This window comes from Sus scrofa, chromosome 7 (genome assembly GCF_000003025.6).
Source record: "Sus scrofa isolate TJ Tabasco breed Duroc chromosome 7, Sscrofa11.1, whole genome shotgun sequence".
Lineage (NCBI taxonomy): Eukaryota > Metazoa > Chordata > Mammalia > Artiodactyla > Suidae > Sus > Sus scrofa.
Genome location: NC_010449.5, coordinates 23,656,416 through 23,670,918, shown reverse-complemented (window position 1 = coordinate 23,670,918; position 14,503 = coordinate 23,656,416). Strand labels below are relative to the sequence as shown.

General features: G+C 48.5%; 2 protein-coding genes and 1 long non-coding RNA gene across 9 annotated transcripts; 1 reads left to right on the top strand and 2 right to left on the bottom strand.

Annotated features, from left to right (window-relative positions):
- LOC102161099 lies at window positions 574-1,763 on the bottom strand. Its single transcript, XR_002345613.1, has 2 exons — window positions 1,235-1,763; window positions 574-1,135 (listed from the first exon to the last, which is right to left on the bottom strand). It is a non-coding gene; the product is annotated as an uncharacterized LOC102161099 (long non-coding RNA).
- On the top strand, window positions 1,824-12,830 carry DDX39B (DExD-box helicase 39B). Of its 7 annotated transcripts, none has more exons than XM_005665793.3 (11): window positions 1,824-1,924; window positions 3,180-3,512; window positions 4,291-4,418; window positions 4,692-4,784; window positions 6,569-6,752; window positions 8,099-8,217; window positions 10,255-10,386; window positions 11,134-11,243; window positions 11,343-11,487; window positions 11,626-11,773; window positions 12,591-12,826. In XM_005665793.3, the coding sequence occupies exons 2-11, from the start codon at window positions 3,302-3,304 to the stop codon at window positions 12,605-12,607; spliced, it is 1,287 nt and encodes a 428-aa protein (XP_005665850.1). In that variant the 5' UTR covers window positions 1,824-1,924; window positions 3,180-3,301; the 3' UTR covers window positions 12,608-12,826. The 7 variants fall into 7 exon arrangements, 5 of the variants coding, with proteins under 5 accessions (XP_005665850.1, XP_005665851.1, XP_005665849.1 ...); XM_005665794.3 differs by having other exon boundaries at window positions 1,919-2,083; window positions 12,591-12,830; XM_005665792.3 differs by lacking the exon at window positions 1,824-1,924 and adding an exon at window positions 2,112-2,225 and having other exon boundaries at window positions 12,591-12,830.
- MCCD1 (mitochondrial coiled-coil domain 1) lies at window positions 12,820-14,296 on the bottom strand. Its single transcript, XM_001928888.4, has 2 exons — window positions 13,855-14,296; window positions 12,820-13,328 (listed from the first exon to the last, which is right to left on the bottom strand). The coding sequence occupies exons 1-2, from the start codon at window positions 14,014-14,016 to the stop codon at window positions 13,128-13,130; spliced, it is 363 nt and encodes a 120-aa protein (XP_001928923.2). The 5' UTR covers window positions 14,017-14,296; the 3' UTR covers window positions 12,820-13,127.

Genomic DNA, 14,503 nt, shown 5'->3' with positions numbered 1-14,503 from the left:
ATTCCCCAGACACCCAAAGGGGCTGTTTTTGATGCTTGCTGGAGAAACAAAAGCAAATGGTATGTTATTTTTTTTCTTGAGTGAGAAACAGAGTTCCCTGGTGGCCTGACAGTTAAGGATTCAGTGTTGTTGCTGCTGTGGCTTGGGTTTGACCCCTGGCCCAGAAACTACCCCATGCTGTGGGTGCAGCCATAAATAAATAAATAGAGAAACATGTGGCTCCTCCTTTGGAAACCTGAGGACTAGAGATGGCAACTGTAGAGAAAAACTGGGGTGTAGGAACAAGCACCTTTACCTTGCTATATTTTCTTTCACAGCACTTATGGATACTTGACATGTTTATGTGGCATCTCCCCCATTATGTGAACTCCGTGATGATAGAGCTCTTCACTGCTGTGTCCCCAGATCTTTGGAGAGCACCGGGCACAGAATAGGCAGTTGATAAAATACTGTTGAAAAAAATTGATACTACAGGTTGGAAAAACTGCCCTTCCATGACACCATCCTTGGACCACTGTCATTTCTTTTGGCCACAGGAAACAAGCCTACTGCACCAAGAACTTGAACTAATGAGGTGATCCATAGTGTGTTTATTAACCACTCTTTAAGCATGGAGACAGGATTTAGTAGAGAATAAGTAAGTGTTTTTTCTCTGGCTCTGTCACTTTACAAACTCCATTGCTTTGCACATGTTGCTTTAATTCTCTAAATCCTTTTCGCTTGATGTAGAATGGGAATAATGGTACACCTTGGTGTTAAGTGGTTAAGTGCGATAACAGGTAAAGGGCCAAACACTTCTCAGTTTTTTGTTTGTTTTTGCTTTTTAGGGCTGCAGCTGCTGCATATGGAGGTTCCCAGGCTAGAGGTCGAATCGGAGCTGTAGTTGCAGCCACAGCGACGCAGGATCCGAGCTGTGTCTGCAACCAACATCACAGCTCACGGCAGCGCTGGATCCGTAGCCCACTGAGCAAGGTCAGGGATCGAATCTTCATTCTCATGGATGCTAGTCAGATTCGTTAACTGCTGAGCCATGATGGGAACTCCCCAGTTCTCAATTTTAAGTCACATTTGATTTCCATAACTTATAAAAACCGGAGTGGAGGTGGGTATCAAATATTTCATTCAGAAAAAAAATCTAGGCCAAACGAAGGGGCTATTAGAGGCAGGACTAAGTATGTTATGGTAGAAAATTTATAAAATATTATGTAACTCTCAAACCTTACCACTTACCTACCATTTGTCTTTAACACCTGGGGCAGAATCTAGACTCGGTGGATTCAAAATACCTTCCTGATTCGCCGCCCATGCCCACGAATCTCAGGGCCCTGAGGACATCAGCTACATCAGCCAACATAATTTTAGGCAAATGTCGTCCACTGCCTCCACTGCTGAGGAAAGGGTACGACTGAAGAACCAGACTTCCTTCCTCCCCCAACCTAAGGACAACCCTTACCTAGCTCCAGGGCCAACCTCCCTAGGTCACCTTGACTACCGAGCCAAGGACCCCGTGGGAACTCGCAGTCCCGCCACCTTGGGTGGCTTCCACGGAGGGGTGCCCAGAGAGGAGGCCTGCGTGGCAAGAAATTAAGTGGAGAGGAGAAGGACGAGAAAAAGAGTAGGACAAGATAAAAAGATAACACTGGGAGAAAATGCTGGTTTCCTTTATGCCTTTTGTTACTGGCATTAGCGGCGGAGTTAAAAGTGGCTTTTTCTTTCACAAAGGCACTTTCTAAAGGCAACCCTAGAGCGCGCGGAACCATAGAATGGTGGAAGGTCCTTCTTCCGGTCTCTTGCGTCTGCGCGCTCACAGCGAAGAAGGCGGGAGGCCGGCGGAGGTGGGGGGTGGGGAGCGGGGAACCGGAAGTGAAGGCCGATTCCCTCCTTCGTCGCTGTTGCCGCCGCCATACGCCTTCGCCTTGTTCAGGTAAGGTTTGGCTTTCAGCACAATCCGACTCCATCTGCGTTTCTCTGCGGCCATCCCGTCGCAGGGCTCCTGATAACCCTTGTACAAGCTACGGTCTGGTCGCCGGGGTCTGATTGAGTTGTTACTTCCACCGCATACATTCCTTTCAAGAGCAAGAAGGTTGGGGGGGCGGAGGCAGGGAAGCGGCGCGCGGGGGAGGGGGGGAAGTCCAAGATGGTGGCCCTGGCGCCATTGTGTTTCCTTTACTCTTCGCTCCTCCAGTGGGCGCCTGCTTAATCGGAGGCCCCAGCGGCGATGAGAGGTGACGCTAGGCGTCCTCTGGCCTTGGGCATTTGCGGAGGGCGGGGCTCTTTTCATCCTCCCGCTTATTTTTGCGTTGTCGGCTCGCGGTAGTGGGAATCGGCGGCTTCTGGGCCTAGTTGAACTTTTCTCATTTCGGCCTTCCCACTATTATTTAGAGCGTTTTAATTGTTTAGGAATGGTGTCAATGTGTTTTTCGGAAAGGGGGTGAGGCCTGAAGAGTAACGCAATGGTGACGAAGGTTTTACTTATTAACTGGAAAGAGGATTCATCTTAGTTATTGGCCTGCTTTTCATTCATTGTTTGTTGGGGAGATGAATTTTTCCCGGTCTGGCATTTCTCTAGACCCCTCCCCCCGCCATAAGTTACCCAAGGCCTTTAAACGCCAGAAGGCGGTTACTGAGGAGTGGGAGGCTGGAGTGCTGGGGAGAGGTGGGTGGCAGCCACATGATGTTTTCATTTTGAAAAGTGAGAGCTTTGCGCAGTGACGACTTTTATCTATCACCCTTGACTGATGGCTGCTGTATTAGAAGTTGAGATTGTACACTTCGTAGGGAAAGCACAAGATCTTGAGGGCCTGTCATTTTGTCGTTTTCATTCTCCGTTCTTAAGTCATTATCTATGTTCTGCTTTTCATGGTTTTTTTTTTTTTTTCTTTCTTTCTTTCTTTGCTGCTGTCACAGACCTGGGATTTGTAAGCTGATCTTGCCCTTCCAACTTCCGGGTTTCTGCTTCTTTGAGCTGAGGTTTTGGGGAACCTGTGTCCTAATCACCTCCTCTGGGACCACTTTTTTCATTCCCTGTATTACGTTTGCTTTTCCCTTTTAATTCTTGTGGGTTTTTTTGTTACTTTCAATGTTTCATAGTTTAGGGAAAGTGGAAAGTGTGGGGATGGAAGAGGTGGCTAAGGCTCTGCTCATGACTGATGAGTCTTCTCTCTGGTTTTTTTCCCTAGCTCTTCTGTCAGAAACTAGTATTTCTTTTCCTCTCCTGTTCCTCGAGCCTCCACTCTCCCCTGTCTTATTCTGTGTGAACCCAGCCGGAGACGCCTCCCCTTCTCCCCCTGCCGGCCCAGTTATGGCAGAGAACGATGTGGACAATGAGCTCTTGGATTATGAAGACGATGAGGTGGAGACAGCAGCTGGGGGAGATGGGGCTGAGGCCCCTGCCAAGAAGGATGTCAAGGGCTCCTATGTCTCCATCCACAGCTCTGGCTTTCGTGACTTCCTGCTCAAGCCAGAGTTGCTCCGGGCCATTGTTGACTGTGGCTTTGAGCATCCATCAGAAGGTAAATTTTCCTCAGACTTTTAAAGGATGTGAGAAACATGGTTATGGTCTTTTAGTGATACGGAATTATATAAGATAGATTAGGGAAGAAGTACCAAAAACTGTTTTAGCAGTAGAAAGAGTTATATATAGGTTGGTTTTTCATTCATGGTGACAAGTAAGTGCTAGTGATGTAAAAGTAATTTAGATAGAGATCTGTTTTTCATCTTGTGACTGGCTTTTCTCCTTGTCTGCTTGTTTTTAATTTTGTTTCTTTGACTTTTAATTTAAAATTTCCAGAGAGGAGCTGGTTGGACTCTTGAGCCAAGCCAGCTCTGGTCTCTGGAAACCGTTATGGCTGGTCTAAAGGTGGCTGGCTTTGGGTCAGGTACCAAGTCCTTCATTTTGTCCAAGGTTGCAGGGTTATGTGACCCAAAGCATGACAGCCTAAGTAGGAGAAATGGCCTGTGGCAGGCACTCAAAAGTCATGGATTGTTACAGATTAAGAAACATTCGGACAGAGTCAGGAGCACCTAAGGCAAGCAATTGGTAGGTGCAAGAGGGTTGTTAGCAGGACTGTGGGGGTCTGGAACTGGAGGAGGCCAATGTTAGAAGGAACTGGGAAGGTCTGATTTGGGGATTACTTTGATTACTCGAGGGAGCAGAGGTAGAAAGGGTCTGGAAATCGACAAGAACCATTTAAGAATTGAGTAGAGAGAAACGGGTTTGGCATGGTGAAAAAGCTGGCCAAGTTAGCTGGAGACTGAAGTCTAATTATCCTTTTTCCCCCCTCCTTATAGTTCAGCATGAATGCATCCCTCAGGCCATCCTGGGAATGGATGTCCTATGCCAGGCCAAGTCAGGCATGGGGAAGACAGCGGTGTTTGTGCTGGCTACACTGCAACAGCTGGAGCCAGTTACTGGGCAGGTATGCTTGGGGAAAGTGCTGGAGGAGGCATTTTGGTTTGCAGTGTTCGGGAAGGGTGTTTGTGTCAGCTCCATGATGCATTCAGAGCCACCAGTGCTTGTTGCTAAGGTGACCTCTCATTCTTGACTGACAGCCGTGGGGAATGTTCTGTAGTAATCATGGGGTTAATGGTTTAGAGCTCCAAACTATAGTCAGTTGTGATCTGCCAGGTGTGCTTTTGTGACATACCTGAAGGGATATATTGTATGTGTCTCTCCATCTACTCCCCCCTAGGTGTCTGTACTGGTGATGTGTCACACTCGGGAGTTGGCTTTTCAGATCAGCAAGGAGTATGAGCGCTTCTCTAAATACATGCCCAATGTCAAGGTAAGCCAGGGTAAGGGGACCTGGGAGGGTGAGGGTATGGGGAGTCGGAGGCATTAGAGACTTGTTAGAGCAGCTGTCTGCATGTCCCACAGGGGTTAAACCCCTACACATGAATCTCAGTTACACCCAATACATAGTAAGTTGCTGCAGTTGTGGTGTGGAAGAGATTTATATTCTAGGGCTCATTTGGATATGCATTATAATTTCTGTGGTATTTGCAGCATTCTGATTCATGTGAGTGTGAATATGCTTTTTTTGTGTGTGTGTGTGTGTGTTTTTGCTATTTCTTTGGGCCACTCCTGTGGCACATGGAGGTTCCCAGGCTAGGGGTCGAATCGGAGCTGTAGCCACTGGCCTACGCCAGAGCCACAGCAACTCGGGATCCGAGCCGCGTCTGCAACCTACACCACAGCTCACGGCAACGCCGGATTGTGAACCCACTGAGCAAGGGCAGGGACCGAACCCGCAACCTCATGGTTCCTAGTCGGATTCGTTAACCACTGCGCCACGACGGGAACTCCTGAATATGCATTCTAACAAGATCCTCGGGTAGAGTTTGAGAAGCATTGATGTATGTAACTTTACCTTTTCCTGAAATGAAAAAAATAGTACTTTTGTTCAGATTGTTAAAATTTTCTCAGTTATTTTACGTTTAAAAGTAGTAACGTTGAAGTAATAGTTTTAAAGTAAAAGTAATTTGTTTAAAACCAAAGTAGTGATAGTGGGGAGTTCCCATCATGGCGCAGTGGTTAATGAATCTGACTAGGAGCCATGAGGTTGCGGGTTCAATCCCTGGCCTCACTCAGTGGGTTAAGGATCCGGTGTTGCCGTGAGCTGTGGTGTAGGTTGCAGAGATGGCTCGGATCGCACACTGCTGTGGCTGTGGCGTAGGCCAGTGGCTACAGCTCCGATTCGACCCCTAGCCTGGGAACCTCCATATGCCACTGGAGTGGCCCTAGAAAAGGCAAAAAGACAAAAAACAAACAAAAAGCGAAGAAGTGATGGTGGCACTTGTGCACGGTAAAAATGTTTATGCGATCCAGAGGGCCTTAGAATGAAAAGATTGTTTGCCCATCTGATTATATGTCATAGAATACCACTAGTTAATTTTTTGTTGTGGTTGTTCTGATGATTCTGTGAAACCAAGTATTAGGCAGTTTTTTCAGTTTGTCAGCATACAGGCCTTTTTGACTTTTCCATGAAAGGTTATTTAGCTTATTTATGCCATTCTAAAATTCGAAAATTGTGTTAATTTTCTAAATATAGTTTGAAAGCTGTATTTACTTGTGTGTGTACGCATATCTGTACTCTTTTTTTTTTTTTTTTTTTTTGGTTTTTTTGTCTTTTGTTGTTGTTGTTGTTGTTGCTATTTCTTGGGCCGCTCCCGCGGCATATGGAGGTTCCCAGGCTAGGGGGCCAATCGGAGCTGTAGCCACCGGCCTACGCCAGAGCCACAGCAACGCGGTATCCGAGCCGCGTCTGCAACCTACACCACAGCTCACGGCAATGCCGGATCGTTAACCCACTGAGCAAGGCCAAGGGCAGGGACCGAACCCGCAACCTCATGGTTCCTAGTCGGATTCGTTAACCACTGCGCCACAACAGGAACTCCGAATATCTGTACTCTTATATTGTTGGTTTTGGTAGCTTTTATTTTCTGTCTTTTTAGTAGTTTTCTAGGTTGTCTAAAAATTGAAAACCCGGAAACACTTTCCATTGTTAAGATTTCTCAACCTTGAATTCTTTCCTTCTTTGTGAGATACTCTCTTTTTGTGGGTTGGCAGGTCGCAGTGTTTTTTGGTGGTCTGTCTATCAAGAAGGATGAAGAGGTGCTGAAGAAGAACTGCCCGCATATTGTCGTGGGGACCCCTGGCCGCATCCTAGCCCTGGCTCGAAATAAGAGCCTCAACCTCAAACACATTAAACACTTTATCTTGGATGAATGTGACAAGATGCTTGAACAACTCGGTGAGTAGCAGTGCTGGGACTAGGCTAGTGACCTGGGAGTTGCCTTTTGGAGCCAAATGATGTTTATTTGATACTGGAGCACATCTGTGCCAGGACGACTCTTAATCTATCACCCATGACTGATGGCTCTGGCTTCCCTGGGTGGTCTTTGTTAGGCTTTTTAAGCATCCTTGGTGCCTAAGGAGAAGGGTGTTCTTCCTTTCTGTGATAATGTTTTTCATTACACAGTCACATCACCTTTCTTTCGTTTCTAAATCTTTATAGTAGGTGTCATGGGGAGAAAATAAACGGGAAGAGGAGATAGTTTACTCTTGGCATTCTCAGTTCAGCACATACTGTGAGACCTTAGAGCTGATTGGGTCTCTAGACTTAAATTCCAGGATTACCACGGAGAGTTTGTGGGAGTTTTTGTGGCGTGGTATTCCAGTGTGCTAAATGGGGTCAAGGAAAAGTAATTTTTGTATTTTTACTTTATTTTGTTTTTTTTTTTTTACAGCTGCACCTTTGGCATGTGGATGTTCCCAGGTTAGGGGTCCAATTGGAGCTATAGCTGCCAGCCTACACCACAGCCACAGCAATGCCAGATCTGAGCCCTGTCTTCAACCTACACCACAGCTCACAGCAACGCTGGATCCTTAACCCACTGGGGACCAGGGAGCAAACCCGTGTCCTCGTGGATGTGAGTTGGGTTCGTTACCACTGAGCCACAACAGGAACTCTCAAGAAAGAAGGATTTTTTATAAGAGCATAAGTTTGGTGAATGAGAGAGTAAGGATGGGGACCTAGCACCATGGATGAGTCAATGCAAGTGATCTTTGGCTGTCGTAGATGGCAGGCTCTAAGGTGTGTTCCAGGTAGAGCTATCATGTTTGCCTGACTGGTTGGGTCAGTGTGATCCAGAGAAAGCATGACATGGCCTCTGATAGCTGCAGTGTAATTGGTGCTTGATACTTGTAGACAGTTGGGACTTGGAGAGAGAGGAGTTGGGAGAGGGCCTTGTAAAGTATTTTTTGAAGGACTTATCTTTGTGAGCCTCTGCAGTGGGCTTTATCTCCATTTCCTAATTGTGGGCTTTGGGGTTTCATCTGATTTCTTGTGTGGTTAGAATACAAAGAGCTGGAATCTGGTCCCAAATCCATTGCTTTTTCCTGTGGTACTACTATGGATGTGTCCCTGGTGGTTGGAGGAGATAGAGTAGAGAGACCTGAGGCACAACTTCCCCTGAAATGAGACTTCCTTATCTGTCATCAGCGCTCTTCACCTCACTGGGAAGCCTGTCCCTGGTCTGTCTTTATGACACATGCTTGCCTCCTCCTAGACTCTTTCAATCTTTTTTTTTCTCGTAGACATGCGTCGGGATGTCCAGGAAATTTTTCGCATGACCCCCCACGAGAAGCAGGTCATGATGTTCAGTGCTACCTTGAGCAAAGAGATTCGTCCAGTCTGCCGCAAGTTCATGCAAGACGTAAATACCCTTCTACCTTCTCTCCCTCCACTCCCCGCCCGCTGCCTCCTCCCCTTCCGCGCCCTCTTCCTCCAGACTCCCTTGTCCTTCAGTCGCCAAGAAGGGGGCATGTGCCCATGTGAGAGGGCTGACTCCTTGAAGAGACACACAGAGGCAGAGACAGTTAGTGTTAGGGTCTGCGCGGCGCCAGGGAAACTCCGGAAGACTTGGTCGGGTTAATGTGAGAGCGGGTAGCGTTCGACTTTTTTTTTTTTTTCCAATCACAGCATTTTTGAACCTCTTCTCCCTCTTGGGGGAGGGCAGGATTTTCTGCCCTACCACCCACCCATCGTCTCCTACATACCCCCTACAGCCACGCACCCTCAAGGTGGCATCGAGCATACAGCCGGAGCCTTCTGCTCCCCAAACTCGTAACCTCCCGGTGGCAGGAGAGCAAGAGAGGGACAGACAGTTGGCAGGGCCTGTCCAAAAGAAGAGCGAACAGCGCAAATGAATCCACTCCCTCCCCACCTCCAGGGGTGGGGGCCTTTGGCACCTCAGTCCCCGAGTCCCTACTCCTTCCCATCCGTACCTCCTCGCACCCGTCCGGAACCTCGGTCGATGTGAGCCGGCAGCAGAGAAGCATCGTGGCGCGGCGGGGGAATGCGACGGCACCGGCGGTGGATGGCGGCAGCGGAAGCCGCGGGGAACCTGACCAGGAAGCTGAGGACCAAACCAGCCTCTTTTTCCGTTCCCGGTTTTTTTCCTGAACCCAAGGCGTGCCGTGCTCCTTGTTTCCCTCCATTTGTGTTTGGGGGTGGGGGGTGTTCTGAATGGGGTGGTAGATTTTTTTTTTTTTTCTTTTTTTTAAACATTTTTTTAATACTGAGAGGGATATGGGAAAGGTAAAGTGAGGAGCTCCACTTGGATGTGACCAGGTGGGTGTTAGGGTCTGGGACTAAGTGGGTCAGCTGTAGAAGCAGTGGAGTGTGCTCTTTCCCTCCCTGCTCTGCTCTCCCTGTGGGACGATAACTCACTGTTTAGCTATATTTGGGGCTCAAGTTAGATTTGAAGGAGGCCATGGAGCTTCTCTTTGGAAAGACTGCCTTTGCTAGTCTGCCTTTGGGGATTGGGCTTCTGGTGTTCTCCCATGACATATCCTTTCCTGAAATCTTAAACCCTGGATCCTTCATGTTAAGCCATGTCCCCAAGTTAGGAGTGCTAGGAAAGTTGGGCTTTAGAGTTGAATCTTGTGTTGGTTCCCACCTTTTTTTATGCTATCTTCCTTCCCTTTAAGGGTTGTGTGGTTTTTTGGGTTTTTTTTTTTAAGATGAGTAACTGCTGCTCTGAATTTGACTTCTTAGCACCACTTACTGATACCTTCCATATGACACTGTAGTTGGTTTGATTCTTAGTTCAAAGACCAGTCTTGTCTAAAAGTACAACTTTGTGGTCTGAGGGCAGGTTGTTACTCATCTTACGTGATTTTTGTCTTTTTGTGGCATTTTGATTTACATCCATTGAAACATTCCGATCTTTAAGATGCCCACCTTTCTAATGAGGATATGATTCTCCTAGTGTAGAGATTACTCAAATGGAGCAGTCCTTATCCTCTCTCCCATATTATGACCAGCTTGGATAGAGTTACTCAGACCTTGAGTCGCTGTTTCCCATCATTTCCCAGGTGTTTGGTTCATGTTGTCTTCTGAAAATCACTTCCCATTGTTTTCTTTCCTCCACCACCTCCATTTGAGGTAATGGCACCTTGCCATTGGGTGGTTACGCTGTGCCTTTTCCTCCCTGCAGAGTTCCTTTCCCATGACACTTTTCAGTTGGGCCGTCTTAAAACTCAACTGATGGGGAGGAAATTAACTTAATTTGGGAAAGACCACATTAAAATAGGTATTTTTGGGGGTGGGGTTGGGTTTTCAATCTTCTCTCTCCTCCCCATCCCCCCATGGGGTGTATTGGAGATCAACTTCCTCCACCCCCCCAGGTTTAACCCCCCCACTCTGCCCTCCTCCCGTTCCCCACCCCCTCCCTCCCCCCTCCCCCCAGCCAATGGAGATCTTCGTGGATGATGAGACGAAGCTGACGCTGCATGGGTTGCAGCAGTACTACGTGAAACTGAAGGACAACGAGAAGAACCGGAAGCTCTTTGATCTTCTGGATGTCCTTGAGTTCAACCAGGTCAGTTGTTCCAAGGTCCAGAAGGGAGAGTGAATGAGCACATCTCTAACTTGCAGAAACCTGTGTTATGGACCCTTTTATTGAGGAAACCATGTGTGTCACGTGGAAGAAAATGGTGGAGAAGTTCTGTGAATGAGGAGAAAAATGTCTTTGTGGGGCTGAGCACGAGCATGGTGGGAACTGCTTTTCTGTTCCATACTCAACAAAATACACCTCAAATTATAAAATCCTTGAAGAGAGTTAATAAGTGGGTGAAGGTCCCAGAATGTATTAGACCTGTTAAGTTCTTAAACTTATTTGTTTCTTGTACTATTACCGAGAGAGAAGTGTTGCACCACTTGTGTGATTTTTTTTTTTTTTTTTTTTTTGCACCGAAAATTGCTCTCCAGAATTAGGGTTCCTTGATGTTTGATGTTTTGGAGAATGAGAATCTTGGTCGTGGTCTTTCCAGACCTTAATTCTGATTTTGAGCACTCTCTCGTGAGGTGGCTTTGTCCTTGTGTCCTAAAATGTGTGGTAATTTTGGTTACTGTTTTTCCATACCTTCTCTGCAGAATATCTGTCTGCTCAGGAAAAATCAGAGGCGAGAGGGAAAGGCTAAGTTATATTTAGAGCAGAAGAGGAAATATGTGATGAGGACTAAGAGGAATTCTTTTAGAGAACTTGCACATAATCTCTGTCACTCATCCCCTCACGGATGCGCGTCTCCCCCCAGTCTCTCACATACACACACATGCGCGCACACAGGTGGTGATATTTGTGAAGTCTGTGCAGCGCTGCATTGCCCTGGCCCAGCTCCTGGTGGAGCAGAACTTCCCAGCCATTGCCATCCACCGTGGGATGCCCCAGGAGGAGAGGTGAGTCAGATGTTGGGGAAGGTGCTTTGTGTCCTTGGGAGGAAGAAAGACTTGAGATAAGGGAATCTCAACATTTTTCTGCTTTCCTTTCTCACAAAGGCTTTCTCGGTATCAGCAGTTTAAAGATTTTCAACGACGAATTCTTGTGGCTACCAACCTGTTTGGCCGAGGCATGGACATCGAGCGGGTGAACATTGCCTTCAACTACGACATGCCTGAGGATTCTGACACCTACTTGCATCGGGTAAACCGCATACCTAGAAGGCATCCGTGTCCTCTCCCACCCCTAGTTCCTTTGTCTTCAGAGCTTATGTCTTTACCCCTCCCTTTGGGTGTCTTCCTTTTTTGGGGTCTGCCAGTTCTATCGTCTCTCCCCTTCTAGGTGGCCAGAGCCGGCCGATTTGGCACCAAGGGCTTGGCCATCACATTTGTGTCAGATGAGAATGATGCCAAGATCCTCAATGACGTGCAGGATCGCTTTGAAGTCAATATTAGTGAGCTGCCTGACGAGATAGACATTTCCTCCTACAGTGAGTATTGATCTCGTGAAACTGGCTCCCCTGACCCTTTAGATTCTCCTTGTTCCTTACGGACTTTTCCATTTTTTTCCTTTCTGTTTTTTTGGAAGTTCCCTAGCCAGGGTTTGAGTCTGAGCCTCAGCCGCGGCTGTGCCAGATCCTTTAACCCATTGCACTGGACTGGGGATCAAACCTGTGCCTCCGCAGCAACCCAAGCTGCTGCAGTTGGATTCTTAACCCACTGTGTCAGGGCGGGAACTCCCCTTAACAGGTTTTTCTTGAAGTGTTTTGTGCATAGTCGGGTACTGGACAGATTCATCATCCATCTTCTCCCCATCCTCATTCTGATGGCTTGCTGAGATTTTTTTTTTTTTTTTTTTTTTTTTTTTTGTCTTTTTGTCATTTCTTGGGCCGCTCCCGTGGCATATGGAGGTTCCCAGGCTAGGGGTCTAATCGGAGCTGTAGCCGCTGGCCTACACCAGGGCCACAGCAACGCAGGATCCGAGCTGCGTCTGTGACCTACACCCCAGCTCACGGCAACGCCGGATCCTTAACCCACTGAGCAAGGGCAGGGATAGAACCCGCAACCTCATGGTTCCTAGTCGGATTCGTTAACCACTGCGCCACGATGGGAACTCCTTGCTGAGATTTTTAGTTGATCTCTCTACATTGTGTTTCCTCATCAAATTGGTTCCCCTTTTCTACCCCCAAATCTATTCTCTGACCCATAGGCTACACAAATATCTGTATGTATTGGGGGTTATGTTTTTGCCAGCCTCACCTTTCCTTTTCAATGCCTTATTCTAACTGTGCCGTGTTTTTTCTTCAGTTGAACAGACGCGGTAGAGGACTCACCCACCATTCGGGAATGAGAAAGTCTATCCCTCTGCAGGAGATGACACCAAGCATGGGGGTGAAGGAGACACTACTGCCACCTACCCCTGACAACCCCTAACCCCCAACCCATGGCTTCCCTCTTTTGCATCACCACCACTCCTAAACCCCCATTTCCCGATTTGTCAGAAATTTTTTTAACAAAACTAAAAAACACAAGCGTCTGTGGTATCTGTAAGCGCTCCGTCCCTTTATTGGATTTGGGGTGAGATTGTTTTAGGGCACAATCCAAAGTAAATTCCTGCAGGGACAGTATACCCTGCTTTTGGGCCAAGGTCAGTGGGAGGGGGCACATGGGGGGGGGTGTGATTAAAAGGCTGTACCACGGTTCTTCCTCCCTATCTTCCAACTTCTGGCCCTTTGTAGTGGTTTATTTGGTTTTCTTAGTGGCTTAGGAGAGGCTGGGATGTTTGATTGAAGGGCTGGAGGGGGTGGGCACAGTGTTTCCAGTTGGAGAGCGTTGAAGTTGGAACTAGTGGGAGGCTTGGGCATCTTCTCCCAGGCTCTCTCTGTGTCTTCTCATCTGTTCCTTCAGCTTCTGGATCTTGAGCACCAGGGCCTGTGCTTCCCAGGCCCCCTCTTGCCCATCCAGCAGGGCCTGGTACAGCTCCAGCTGCTGCTCCAGCAACTCCTCAGCTTGGGTCAGCTCAGCTGTGGGGCGGGGCTCGGGCTCCTGGGAGAGGGGGCATTAGGAGGGAGCATCAGCCGGGCAGGGGGCTGGGGCCACCTGGAAGTCAGGAATTCTGCCCTGCTCCTGTTTTTCCAGCGCCATTAGTTTAAGGTCATCTGTACTGCAAAGCCAAGGTAGCTTCCTGTTTTAAGCGTAGGTTTGGGAGGGAAATGAGAGCTCACAGCCCAGGGGCTGTAACTGGACGTCTTATGTGATGTGATGGGAAGGGGAGGACTGGCTGTCCCAACCCCCCTGAGAAATAATTAACTGTTAAATGAGGGGAAGTTCCTGTTCAAGGACTTCTTGGACTGTGCAGGGAGGGAGGGGTGCAGGTAGAGGGCGCCTGGAGTGGAGTGGGGTGGGGGCAGGGAGGGTGATGGGGAATTGAGGGTGGGGGCTGGACACAGCTCCATAGGTAGGGTTCCCCTGCTTTCAGCTGGCTTGTACACGGTGCGGTTCCCTGCCCCCCACCCCCCCGCGTATGAATTTGCGCTCCCTGCGCTACACCCTCACTCTTGGTGCCACTTACCCTGGAGGGGGACATCTTCCCAAGGCCGTCGGAGCTAGCGTCTTCTCTCTTTGCCTTGGAACCCTGGGAGCAGCACCTCCAGGTACCCTGGAGTACCGGGGGCCAGAATGGCAGGAGACCACGGCAGCAACATCGGGAGAGCCAGGGCAGAGGGAGGATCATGGCGGGTGAGGCAGGGAGCTGTCTGAGCCACCCAAAGGCCACCAAGGAACTGGTTCCCTCCGGGCTGTGGCCTCGCTTCAGTGCCTGGCCCTGCCCCTGCCCTGCTCTGCTGCACCCACCCACCCGCCTCCTAACCTGGCCCCAGACAGAGTCCAGGAACTCGTGTTCCTTGATGTGAAAATTTCCCTGCCAGGTTAGGCAGAACTTGCTTTAGAACTCTGGTGCCCAGACGTCTTGCGTCTTTTTCTCGGCACTGTTTTCTCACTTGTTCCTCTCCATTCTGCAAGGTAGGAATTACATTACTGGTTGGCAGATGAGGAAATGCTCAGAAAATTTCATTTAGCTGAACATGGGTGGGGACCAGCTCGGGGGCGGATGTGCTCGAGGCTCCACAGCTGGTTGGTGGAAAAGCCTGGAGGACTCACGCCCAGGTCTGCCAGACTGGAAAGCTTGTACCAATTGACCTGACTCAAGTATTGATTCTATT